Source organism: Coccinella septempunctata, chromosome 3 (assembly GCF_907165205.1).
Source record: "Coccinella septempunctata chromosome 3, icCocSept1.1, whole genome shotgun sequence".
NCBI lineage: Eukaryota > Metazoa > Arthropoda > Insecta > Coleoptera > Coccinellidae > Coccinella > Coccinella septempunctata.
The window spans coordinates 29,887,013-29,900,736 of NC_058191.1; the positions used below are offsets into that span (position 1 = coordinate 29,887,013).

General features: G+C 33.8%; 2 protein-coding genes across 2 annotated transcripts in view; one reads left to right on the forward strand and one right to left on the reverse strand.

The window, feature by feature from the left end:
* Nucleotides 1–359: 359 nt before the first annotated feature.
* Nucleotides 360–1,604, forward strand: LOC123309755 (galactose mutarotase-like). The gene has a single exon (XM_044893002.1). The coding sequence runs from the start codon at nucleotides 397–399 to the stop codon at nucleotides 1,564–1,566; it is 1,170 nt and encodes a 389-aa protein (XP_044748937.1). The 5' UTR covers nucleotides 360–396; the 3' UTR covers nucleotides 1,567–1,604.
* Nucleotides 1,605–3,749: 2,145 nt separating this feature from the next.
* LOC123310523 (ATP-binding cassette sub-family G member 1-like) overlaps nucleotides 3,750–13,724 on the reverse strand; it is a 33,217-nt gene continuing 23,242 nt past the window's right edge. Inside the window, exons 3-9 of the mRNA XM_044894024.1 lie at nucleotides 12,456–12,645; nucleotides 11,910–12,055; nucleotides 7,150–7,388; nucleotides 6,708–6,958; nucleotides 6,040–6,208; nucleotides 5,671–5,927; nucleotides 3,750–4,325 (exon numbers count right to left, since the gene is read on the reverse strand). Coding sequence (XP_044749959.1) covers nucleotides 3,912–4,325; nucleotides 5,671–5,927; nucleotides 6,040–6,208; nucleotides 6,708–6,958; nucleotides 7,150–7,388; nucleotides 11,910–12,055; nucleotides 12,456–12,645 — 1,666 coding nt within the window. The 3' untranslated portion in view covers nucleotides 3,750–3,911. The remainder of the gene's footprint in view (nucleotides 4,326–5,670; nucleotides 5,928–6,039; nucleotides 6,209–6,707; nucleotides 6,959–7,149; nucleotides 7,389–11,909; nucleotides 12,056–12,455; nucleotides 12,646–13,724) is intronic.

The window sequence follows — 13,724 nt, forward strand, 5'->3', positions numbered from 1 at the left end:
TCTCCAAAAAATGACAGTATTTTGAAACAACTAATAATTTTCATAAACTAGAATCAACGGTCATGCACTTCATTCTTGGTCGTTGGTTTTAAGGATATTTTCATAAAAATATTGGGTTTCGCACAAGGGCGTTTCTAGTGAGGTGGCATGGCCCTCATGCATGCAGCCGCCACTGCAACGAGTTCGCTGAAATTGCGATATTTATTATTAGAAGAGTTGTTTTTTTAGATTATGTATTACATTTAGACCTACGATGAGTTGTTTTAAAGATACGAGTCTACGAGTGGAAAATGGTCATCTCTCCAATCATTTGGGAACTATTTGTAAATTGGAACGATTTGAGTTCTGTGATTCTTTTGACGACAAGCTCATTATCTTTGACAAATTGTCATAAGAATGGCATGCGGCCGAAAGATTTCTTATCCTATAAGCCCCCCAAGACCAAAGAAAACACAAGAAGTAACGATAAATGATGACGTTTTTGATATGATCGAAGATGTTGAAACCGGAAAACACAAGCCGATCACTAGATACACTTGGCAAAATGAGAATCAAATGAAGGTACAAATGATTGATTATGGAGCTACAGTTACTGCTATGGAAGTACCCGATAAAAAAGGCAGTATTGACGACGTAGTCCTCGGTTTTTCTAGCTTCGAGCAATATGAGGAAAAACCATCTTATTATATGGGTTCCACAATAGGAAGAGTGGCCAACAAGATATCTAATGCAGCTTTAACGATAAGGGACAAAACATTCAGACTAGACGCGAACATACCACCTCATCACATGAATGGGGGAACTAAAGGATTTGATAGGGCGCTTTGGAGCTCAAGAATCGATGAGAAAAGAGTCGTTATGAGCCACCATTCACCTGACAACGACGCAGGTTTTCCAGGGGATGTTATAGTGAACGCTTTCTTCGAACTCACAGATGAAAACGAGTTTATAATTGAGTACAGAGCGTATTCCACAAAACCAACTTGGGTCAACCTTACGAACCAGATTTACTTCAATTTAGCAGGTCACGATGCTGGTGCTGCAGAGCTGTACAACCACAGTTTTAGTATAAATGCTGAACATATATCTGAAGTCAACCGGTTGATGATACCAACTGGACATAGAATTCCAATTGATAAATGTCCTTTCGATCTGAGGAGTCCTAAATTGTTGAAAGAGATTTTCATAAGAAATCCTGATATGATTGGCTTCGATCACAATTATTGTATTACCAAAGGGGAATACCAACAAGACTCGTTCGTTGCTAGAGTTCAACACTCTCAAAGTGGAAGGATCTTAGAGGTGTATTCAAATCAGCCAACTGTCCAGTTCTACACTGGAAATAAATTGCCGGTTGCCCCTGAGAACTATAAAGGTGATCCTAAGAAATTGGATACTTTGGTTGGGAAGAGTCTAAAAAACTATAACAAACATGGAGGTTTTTGCTTGAGTCCACAGTATTTTCCAGACGCTATTAACCATCAAGATAAAGTTCCTTTCTTCATTCTCAATCCTGGCGATATCTATTATAATACTATGCGTTACAAATTTCTTTTACAAAAATAAGTTACCTTTTTTCATAAGAAATATTACTACTGCGATATATTTTGGATTGTGTTCAATAGACTAGAGGGAGGGGGAGGTAACTAAGAAGCACGAATGGAAGACCAAGTCAGCGATAGTCGATTTTGTGATTCCTATATATAGGGTGTTCCTAAATTGAACGTACAAACGAAAAGGGCAGATTCCTTAAGTGAGTTTAAGAAAAAAAAGTCCCAGAAACATGGGGTCGCAAACGTTTCGTTTTCGAGATACAGAGTGTTGAAGTTTGAATTTTTTTCAAGTTTTTTTCTCATGGTATCTAAACTTCACAAGATATTCAACTTTATGAATCATCGCTACAGATCAGGAAAATTTCCATAAAAACTGACACTGAATTCATTCACCACAGCTTACAAAGTGGCCTTCCCATCATAATTTGGATTTTCACGAGGATTTCGAGAGAATCGTTCAAAATTTTTTTTTTCGAAATCGTTGGTAGATACGACAAAACTACAAGAGACCGAAAAGTTTAGTATAAGAACAAAGCTTCTTTAACAGTTGCTCACCAAAAAAAAGTTCTGCAGAAGAACAGGTGGCAGTGTTCCAGAAAAAATATCACCCTGTAGGTCTTCTATCGAAATTGCCATGTCACGTGGTGAGAACTCTTAAATGTAATATCTATGCCAATTTCAGTTGAATATCTTGTGAAGTGTAGATACTATGAGAAAAAAACTTGAAAAAAATTCAAACTTCAACACTCTGTATCTCGAAAACGAAACGTTTGCGACCCCATGTTTATGGGACTTTTTTTTCTTAAACTCACTTAAGGAATCTCCCCTTTTCTTTTGTACGTTCAATTTAGAAACACCCTGTATATTACATATATTTTCGTAGGTGCGATCATTATGGGTTGCAAGTCCTATCAAATAGTTGTAGTTGTAGTTATAAACGCTTATACTTGATAGAAAATTGGTTTATTGAAAAAAACTCATCCAGCAATATTCATTTCATCACAAATAAAAGTAGCACTGTGACGTGAAGTGGGAATCTTTTACAATTGTTTGAATTCATGACTAGGAGTTTCTGAGATCGTAACAAAATTTGGACAACCCTGCACTAGTTACTAAGTTTCAATTCAATAGCACGTGACACAAGAAATACATAACAAAAAAGCTATTCGTACGAGAGGCTGCATAACTATTGATATCTTCGAGAAAGAAATAATACCGGCCTAAGTTTGTACAATTTGATCCGGTTCTACTTTTGATCGGATTCTGCCATTCACATCTTCTAGCGTTTAAGTATTGAAGACTGCTGAAATAAATTCCAATTGTAATAATTCTCCGAATAATAGTGAAAACTCAGCTAGATAAACTTCGACTTCATAAATTCAAATATTTTATGGCCCTTCTTTCTACGCCTCCGTAGATATTTTATTTAATTTTTCATCATTTTTTTATAGTTCTCCACGCTTCCGCCAAATCTCCTTATCGATCGTTCCCCAGTAAACACAGGATATCTATTGGACATCCATAAAAGTTCCATATTTGGTACATGTGGACATGGACTAGAAATGGACGTCCATTGGACATCCCTTGTACATCTATTCATAGACGTACTATGTATAACCAATATTGGACATCCATTGTAGGTACATCCATTCATGGACGTAGGTACTAGGGATATAAATATCTCTTCTTAATTATATAAGTATTTGCTTGACCAAAATGGATTTCAATTTCTTGCCGAATATCAATTATCACCAAAATTGAAGCTTATCCGCTTCAATGTATCATATATGTAGGTATATCTGCTGATTTGTATAGAAATCATGTGTGTTGAAGGAATAGAAAATGCAGGAGTTTGAAAATATTTCGTATTCTTGCGTTTATTCTGAAATATGCATTGTTGTCTTTATCCTCCACTTGGAGTTGACACAGATGATGTACCCCACAAAGGGCACAAAGAGGAACTCTTTGGTTACTCTATAGTGGAATAAACATCTTTTTATTTGCATCATATGGATATACTTGCTTGATGAAAGTAGTTCCGGCATTATTTAAGGATTAACTATAGAAAAATCAGTAAGCTTCTCGACGTTTGGTGGTCACAGTGGGAACCGATAATAAAAATGATCATTTTCTACAATGGACTACTATTAGGTCCGCAGGGTTATTGGAATTTTCCTGAAAAAATTAATACCAATCAACAATTTCCGTTTTTTATTATAATAAATCTTATCAACGATCCATAAAAAAGTTAGTCTCCATCTTAGATACTTCATCTATTATTAAAGCTTTTTTTCATGATGTATATAAGTATCAAAAATAAATAGAAACACAAAACATTAATAACTAACATATAACGTACTATCGTGCTATACTGAAATGGGATTTGACAAATCTTCCAATATATTGAATTGCTAAGAATGTCTTGTTAGGGGATAATCTCTGCCTCAATAAATAGTAACCAACACCCCTAAACAATAAAATACAAAAAACTAGAGCAACAATATCAACCCAGAATATGGTGTTCTCCATTCCCATCACACGAATGAAGTAATTCAAGTCAGTGAAAATGCAGAACTCCTCATCATCTGGACAAGGAAGGTTAGGCCTGTCTCTCAGCATGGCATCTATGAGACCTTCCATTGAATAACGAAGATAGCTGAAGTACATCGAAACTCTGATGATGAAAGGTATGTTTTCTGCTCCGGAACCAAAACCATATACGGCGAGTAACATCAGAGGAACTGTTGCAACTGGTCCAACAAACATAGCATTCTGTAAAAAAAAAGTATTGAAGAAATTTATCCACTGATAGGGAGAAGTATTTTGGTTCAAATTTTAAGAATTATGGAAACATGAAGAAATATTGTTTATTGTGTTGATCTGACGAGATCAAGAGATCTAAACCACGGTCAGCATCTACTCTTCCTTGAAGAGTAAGTTCTTCATTGGAATGGTGGATAGCTAGTTGGATTAAGATCCTAACAGTTGGGGATTTTTGAATCAGCAGGTGTTATGGGTCTGAATATCATTTATCATTTAATCATATTTAGTTTGAATTCATTTGAATTCTGCCTTAACAATTCAATTATTAAGGATTATTATTTACGTTAGCAACATAAGACTGGAATTATTTTGACATCCCTGTGATACAGTAAATTCATTTCAATGTTTTATTTGGTGATCGTCGATGGTGTCGGTTTTACATATAGCAGGCTAGAACCTCTCTGCATTTTAACTCCTTGTTTTTGAGAATAACTCGCTTTCACAACTGGTACATCAATGAAGCGGATGTATTCAGTTTATCTCTGTTACAATTGAGAAAAAACTAACGTGGTAGGTACATGTCTAGACACTACAGTATCTGACAATCTTTTTTTACTTATATGCTTGTTTAATGTTCATTTTTGTAAGGAGCATAGGTTATTTTATTATTGTTATTTCCACAAAGTTACTTTTTTTGTCATTATTTGTAATATTGGAATATGTTATTAAGTTTATCCAGTTGTTTTTCTTGTTATTGTAAATAAATAACTGAATAAATATATAAAAAAATTAATTTTGATTTCACGTTCATTTAATTGTCAGATAGGTGCTTCAAAGATTGAAATATCATAAAAGATTCCGTTGTTCTCATTTTCAACTCCTAATAATGAGGTTGCAGGACCAACAAAACTTTCAAATTATTATAGTAGCCCCACTACCAGTAGTATATATATTATAGTAGCCCCACTAATTTTCAAGTCTCAAAGTCCCCGGACAATTATGCGGACAAGTCAAGTGGGCTATGAAGTTTTCAATATTTATATTCTGTATTCGGGTAGATCGATTAGCCTGCCTTCTACTATAAACTATTCGTTACAAAGTCTACTTGATGACGAATTTTTGTTCAGAATGTAGAATTTCTGCGAGTGCAAATGTGCGAGCAAAGTGATTAGGGGAGGAGTAAAGATGACCCATCTTTCGTCATGAGTTACGTGAATGCTATTTATACCTTAATTCTTTTAATCGTTGGTTTCCAAGATGATTAGTCATAATAACTGAGATTCATTTACGTAAACAGCTTTTTCTTGGATAGTGAATCAATTAGCTGTAATAGCCGGTAAAACGTAAAACTTACCACAATGTTCAAGTTCGTCGCAATCAATAATCCCAAGCTTTCGGAAATGATTGCAGTCAACATACAAATGAAATAGAACATTGACCATCTGTACAATTCCATAGGTTGATCGGATATAATATAAACCAATCCAAGATAAAGAAAACCCAGAATTAGTTGGAGAGGTATTGTCGAACAAGTTAATGCCATGAAATAGGATCCCAAGCCATACCATCTGTTGAAATGCTCTCGTTTCAATAATTGAACTTCAGTTGGAACTATAAAAAATTATAAAGAAAAAAGTTATTTTTAATCATATTACGACGATAAAGAAGAATTAGTTTCGAAACAGACATTTGAATTATTCTTCAATATCTTCGATATACTCACATTGCAATAATACTGGCATCATAGGAACATACATGAAGAATATTATGCAATTGAAGTAAAAGCCAAAGTTGAAAATAGTCTTCGAACCATCTTGTCCCATTCCTATATAAATACTGCCTACTAAAAGTCCCAGAAGTGTGTGTACTGCTACTCTCAGAGCCAAACCACCCTGAAATGTTGGAATTAATGAATTAATTTCATTTTTCTATTATGATTACCAGAAGTTGCCAATTTTTTTGACACGATAGACCACATAATTTCCAACATAAATTTCAAGGAACATTTCCAGGATGTTTCAAGTGTTTAATGAACTCGAGAAAATTTTTTTACACTGTCTGTGTTCTTCATTTATGCTCGTGAAGTTAAAATATGAATGCTAACGGCCTAATCCATTTGAGGACCTTTGCTATGCAAATACAACTTTGAAAAGAGTTATGACGTAGAAGGTGGCAATGTAGACACTGACAGAACTCGATTTGATCAAATGTAGTGCAGCATAGTCTACACTATGCTGTGGCATAGTATAGACAATGGGTCAAGTTAGAAAAAAGATAATTTGAAATCAATCATCAACTTTTGTGCAACAACGTTGTTTATCTAATAAATAAATCACAGGGAAAATGCTATTTTGGCAATTTAATAATTGAATTGAAGCTGCGTTTTCTCACCTTATCTCTCCACATTTGCAACCACATCCGCAGCAAAAGAACCACAAATTGCTGAGTTGCTGATCGTTTCACTGGATTATTGTCCGAATAAATACTGCATTGACGTTTCACATTTTCATTAACTGGTTCTTCGATCATTTGTTCTACATTTTTAACCGGCTTCTTATTGTCGTAACAATTATGACCATTCTCTATACACGAAACCATTTTATCTTGAAAATCACCATATTCTCCACAACAAACTTCTATCACTGCAAAACACAAACGAAACGTGAAGAGAAACAGATTTTGTAACAAAAAGTTATTATTATTAAAGTTATTATTCGACCTCTAAGAACGGTCTACAAAATTCAACCGATAATTACGCAAAGTTAGTGACATTGGCTATTAATTAATGAAATTAATAATTTCCAGAAACTTTATATATAATAGTATCACTCACAAAAGTCAGCTGGGTTGTAAGTTGTTGGACAATCTAATCCTATATTAGACAAAAATGGAATAACAGATGGACCATAACCATGATAAACGCATTGTCCATTGTTCACACAGTAAACATTATCGAAACTATTAAATAATCTAGCGCTCGGTGTATGTATCGAGCATATCACAGTTCGTCCTCCTTTGGCTAAAAGCTTCAGCAATGCTATGCATTGAGAGCATGACAAGTCATCCAGACCTCTGAAAATAAGAAAAATTTATCAAATTCTCATTTAAAAAAAAATCAAAACCGTGATTATTATCAATAGCCTGCTTAAACAATGAATGTGAGTTAACTTGATTATTTCAATCTCTCTCTACCTCAAGAACAAGTTAATAAAAATTTAAAAAATTTAGCACCTTCTGTGATTGAGACAAATAACTCAAATAGGATTAGCTTTGTAAATTAGGGACGGAATTCAGAATTTCATCATGAAGGAAGTCGAATTATCATCATGAAAAAAGAAACGAAATAGACTCAATACTGCAAAATTTTTTAATGGAATAACACATGTCACTGTAATTTGTTCTCAATTTTCCCTTTCAAGGGAATCGGCAGATGGAAGAAGTATCGGTAAGCAATTTTACTCGTAAACCGAAAAGTGGTTAAATGTGATTTTTTCACACATTCATTTTGTCACATATTTGCCTACTAAAAATTCAGTATTCTTGTCGAGTAACGTCCACGAAGGAGAATATCAAAGTTTACTTTCATCTATATTTCTTATATTTTTACTATCCTGATTTTCCTAGCTACTGAGGTTGTAAATACCTCTCAGAAGCTCTTCAAGGAGCTTTTATTTCTGTGTCTATACATACACCATTGAGTATTGAATCTAAATCGTTATACTTATACACAGCATACCGCTTATACAAGAAAATTTCTCTATACCCAGGATCGAAGTCGGTATCTCGGATTCCTAAGCGAACCCTCTAACCTCTACCTAATTGAGCTACACAAATTGCAAAGCAATGTCCATTAGTAGTTATTGAAGACAGATACTACTTTGACATATGTTATTTTGAACATTTTATAGTCTAAAAAAATTAAAAAAATGAAATCCCAAACGAAATTGAATGTTCTCATATGGTGTCCTCACTTTCAAACTCACAACTCATGTTTCCATTTTCTTCCGGTCAATTAATTAAGGAGAACGAGTTGACCTCAACCAAATGCAATTAACTCTTCCTTTAACAATCAACTAATGGAAGACAATAATAACAGCAATGATCAAAGGAATACATACGTATGAATATCTTCAATAATTTTACCAGGAAGCTTTTTCACATAGATCTTTATGAAATATTTTGTGCTGTGTCGAAAAAAATTCTGGTGTATACCTTATTCCTATACTAATGCTGACAAGTCAACAAATAAATAATATCATCCTCCGGTTCATTAAAGAAAACTAGTTCTCCTTAACCGATTGCAATCAACTCTTCCTACAAGAATCAACTAATGATTAACAATAGAAACAGCAATCATCTATTAATGAATGAATCATCAATGGAGCTCCAAAAATGTAATTTAGCAAAAAAGGTTTATACAGGCAATTTCACTTCATATTCATTAGCGTTTTTACTGAATATTCTCAGATTAATAAAGAACATATTATTCCACTCTTGATGACATGAATTAGTTTTTTCCTTCGCTTATTTTTGTTTCATGAACTAATATCCTCACGAAACTTAAATAATTTTGCATTAATTTTTTCAGGAATTAAAGTTATCAGCTAATGAATACAAAAAAATGGAAATGCACACTCTTAAAATCCTCACTTCCATTGAATTGTTATTTTCCACTGGACCGAGAAGAAAGCCTATAACTCCGAAACCAACGGCAGATTTTGACCATTTATGCAGCCGACGCATTTAGAACCTTAACTCACTAAGGCCCGGTACTTTCACGTGCGAATAACTAAATTTATTCGATAAATAAGTCTTATTCTTAGGATGAGTAAAAATGCAGTCTTTTCAGTTTCAGATAGTGTTATTCATCGAATAAATCTGTCATTGAAACTCGTTAATAAGATTTTATTTGTCATAGATCGAATGTCCGTACGTCATTATTGGTTGAATTTTTAAGATTCTGGATGTATGGTTATTTTTTGTGTGATTTTCACGAAATATTTGCTTTGTAGTTAAAATTATGACAATTTTTACAATGCGATCTCTTATTTTACATTAATCAGTGAAAAGTAGAAGGTAAACCGTGTTTTCACAGAATTGTTATTCGTCAAATAATTTCATCTGAGAACACCGAAATAAGGTATCCTTCAGATAGGAAATTATTTGACGGATACTTATTGACAGTGAATGAAATTTATTCGAAGGTGAAAGTACCGGGCCTAAGAAAATTACCGGTTTCTTGTAGCATTTTTTCGAAATTAGAGTATTTATGGACGGATGACTCGACAAACGTACAGAATTTAATTTGATAACGATCTATTTTTTAATACTACTCAATCATTCGAGAGCATTTTCGGCTCAAAATTTGGTCTACTTCGATGTTTTTTACACATATAATAAAGTGTCCAAAGTTTTTTGAAGTCCTGCCTTTTTTTTCTTGTTTTGTAAAGAATAACACGTTATATTTAAGGGACATTTTCTCTAACATGAGGAACTTAAAACAGTAAAATCATCACTTGAAAGACCGAACCTGAAGATGTTGACTACTGTTAATTTCAAAATATTGATCGCATGTTCAACGATGAAAGAGATTTATTATCAAAATCTACAGAAGATTTTGATTTTGACACAAAGATGATATTCTTCGAAATACAATGGTGATCAGCAACGAGAAAGGGTTTCAGTCTTCAGTTTAAAATTAAAAAGCAAAAATTCAACATCTCACTACTTAAGGGGTGAGAGTGTTTTTTCACTGAGGTTTTTTCCTAAGCTCCGGTATCATACGCCGAATTGTATGGTTACCTGTTAAACTAAACTCTGCTTACAAATATACACATGATCTATTGTTTGACATTTAAAAATGTATTGCTTTTATTCAAGAAAATATAAAAGTACGCAAATGACAAGTCAACAAGTCATTTTTTTTTCAATGAATTGAAAGAAACGGGTTTTGATTACCTCCTCCTATAAAAACTAATGGCAATATCTAATAGAAATGATCAAATTTACACGAATAATTCCTCAAAAGCACACCAAAAAAATAATTTTACACGAGGGTTTATGGATATCATGTCACTTCATACTCATTAGCGTTTTTGCTGAATATTCGCAGGATGAACACACTATTTCAATCTCGAGTCAGGCTTTTTGTATAGTTTATAAATTATTTTCGAATCGGTATTGATTCGAAACGCAAATACCAATTTTCCAACAAAAAACTGGTTAACATTAGAAATCTTGGGTGTTTTTGATTTTTTTTCAATTTTGTTTAATCATATTGGACCACAAAAAAAGGATGAAAAGAGTTCAAAGTGGAATATTGGGCATAGTGCTATGTTTTTAACGATAATTCTACAAGGTGTCCCAAAACTAGTGAATCAAACGTCACACCACGGTAGAGTAGATCAAATACCAACATCAGTTGAGCGCAAATGTACCGTTTCCAAAAAAACCTAACCTAAAATTGCCGATTTTCGGCCTATTTTTCTAATCACAGGGCCAATTTGTGATTAAGGACAGTGTTTTTCGCCCATATTATCACCCGTATAGAGGGGGTTTATTCTGAGTAATAAAAATTATGCATAAAAAACAATTGTTTCAATTTACATTTACTTGGGTTTTCGATTAACTACTTGGAATAATTTTAATTAGATGTGATAAAACAATAATCTAGGATTGATATGATTTAAAATCGCTATCCTTTGTCACAAACTGGCCCTGTGATTGAAAAAAATAGTTCGAAAATCGGCAACTTTAGGTATTTTCATAAAATTCTGATTATTTTTGAAACGGTACATTTTCGATGAACTAATATTGGTGTCATTCAATAGTATTTGGTCTACTCTATCGTGGTGTGACGTTTGATTCACTAGTTTTGGGACACCCTGTATAACTCATATATTCTGCGGAAAAAAGGCAGCTGCCAAATGAAACTTGGGCCTGTGGTGCAGTTCAAATTCAAGCTGTATATGAACACAGCTCAACTTTGACAAGTTCACACAATTTTGAGAGGTTGGAATAGGTTCAACGTTGAACTAGGCTGCAATGCAATGAATGTGAACTGTTTAACCTTGGCCTTAATTTCTTCATAAAGTGGATCGTCATCTTAGAAATGGCATTTTTTCCTGATGGCATTGTTAATCATACGAAAAAAACATCATTTATTTAAGTCATAGGATATTATAAAAACGATAACTATTTAAAGCAGACCAAATTGACCGTTAATCATTATATTCTTCGAGAAATTATTTATCGATAAATATATATCCTTTTCGAACTATGCATGTATTTTCCATAGTAATTTCAACCTGACAAAACTTCTATCCCATGCGAAAGACGCAATAATTAATTAACGAGTCCATAGTTAACTTAGGTAATAAGAATTCATTCGAATATTGTTGAATTCATTCATTCAATCCATAATACTACGACCTATTGATTGCAGCCACGAATATGCGACTTATTCCAGATGTACTGTGTTGTTTCAATCAAATTCAGGCCATTAACAATCAATTATTAATCATTTAGTATGGCTATCAATCAGTGAGTACAGTGCTTTTATAAACACTCACGTAATTTATGTGTAACACTTACGTGGTTGGTTCGTCTAAAAAAATCACTGGTGGATTATTCAACAGCTCCAAAGCAATTGCTAACCTCTTTCTCTCACCCCCAGATAATCTGTCCGTACTAGTATTTTTTGCACTTGATAGCCTCAGCAGTTCCAGCACGTCATCGATCTACAGGAGGAAAAAATATATTTCTGTAATTTACAGCACTGGTGAATATTGTAGATGAATATAAACAGCTATAAAAAGATGTTTCACGATATAGTTTGAGTTTTATTTCAAGTTTACAAAACATGCATTGACAACATGAAGGTGCATTTTTTGTTTCTATCAATGTTCAAATGGAATAAAAAAATTACGATGACATCTTAAAAAAATGTGTAGGTACCTTGAATTCGAATTCGAATTCTGGACTCGTATTGAAATAACAGTAACTACTTACTGTACTTTTGTGAAAAATGACTAAATGATAGTTTGATCCATTCCGAAATAGCAATAACCTTCTGCTGTTAATGAACTTGAAATGTATTAGGGAGGCTTTCACTGAAAAATGATCTGCATTCTTACTCACTGCTAGAAGCTTATCCTGAGGAGACATTTCCTTGTTCAGTTTTAAATTAGCAGCAACTACCATTGCCTCTTGTACGGTCAACCAGGGCTGGACCAGATCTTGTTGCATTATATATCTAGATAGTCTCCTGAACTTTTTCAAGTTTCTGTCTTCTCCATTTATCAATACCGTTCCTGTAGCGCCAGTACATCTGCAAATGTAGAAATATTTTTCTAGCTTGGCAACTAATTTGACCGAAGATTATGTTTGCTGAATACTGATTGTCATTCAATTTTTCCAATTTTTTACTATTCTGGGGCGGTATTACAAACCTAACCAAACCTAACCAAACCTAACCAAACCTAACCAAACCTAACCTAACCTTACCTAACCGAACGTCTCATACTCAAAGGAACATAATTTTTCAAAATGCTTTTAGTCAAAACAACTGTGATTTTACTTCAGTCTTTCAAGCTATTCACGTTGCCACTTGGGTCATCACTGTAGTGATCCAGTCGTTAGATACAGATTATGTAAAAATAAGTTGGAGATCATAACTCCATTTTCTCAAATAGAGGTTCACTTTCACATCTGTTTGCCTTAGGTAGAAAATTAATATAAATTAGTTACAATAGAGGGCCAACAATACTGCCCTGAGGGGCTCCTAAATTTGTTGCAATCTCATTTGAGAAAAAGATTGCACCATTAGCCCCCAGGACCACCAGTTCTTTTCTGGATTTCAAATAGGTTTCCAAAAGTCTTAGTTGATTATCTCTTACGAGTATAACACAATTATCAAGTATCTCCAAAAGTTTCTGATGATCAACACAGTCGATCACAGAGGTCCATGATCCAGAGCAAGAACAATCTCATATAAGACATCCAAAATGTTTGAATAGTTTTGTTCTTCGCAAAAACATGTCGAGACACCGAAATAACATTGAATTTGCGAAAAAATTTCGACATCCTGTTACTTAAAATCTTTTCAAAAACTTTAGAAAATGATGAAACGATGCTTATAAGTCTAGAGTTGTTAAGGACATATATGCTATGCAGATTAACCGGAAAAATGCCCTCCTTGAAAGAACGATTGTTTATGAAGGTTGGTTCAGTGATATAGTCTATGGATACGGATACTTTAATCACTTTTATCGGTATCTCTTAGTGACCCCATGATGTATTGTTCTTCAAAGATTCCACAACTTGTTCAACTTCGTCCGGTGTGATATCAAACATGAAAGAAGATTTATCAAGTTTGCTCTGAGTATCCGTAATGAGAGATCTAGTTAA

Bases quoted from the DNA above. Each gene is read 5' to 3' on its own strand.
- LOC123309755 (XM_044893002.1), top strand. From the start codon at position 397: ATGGCATGCGGCCGAAAGATTTCTTATCCTATAAGCCCCCCAAGACCA.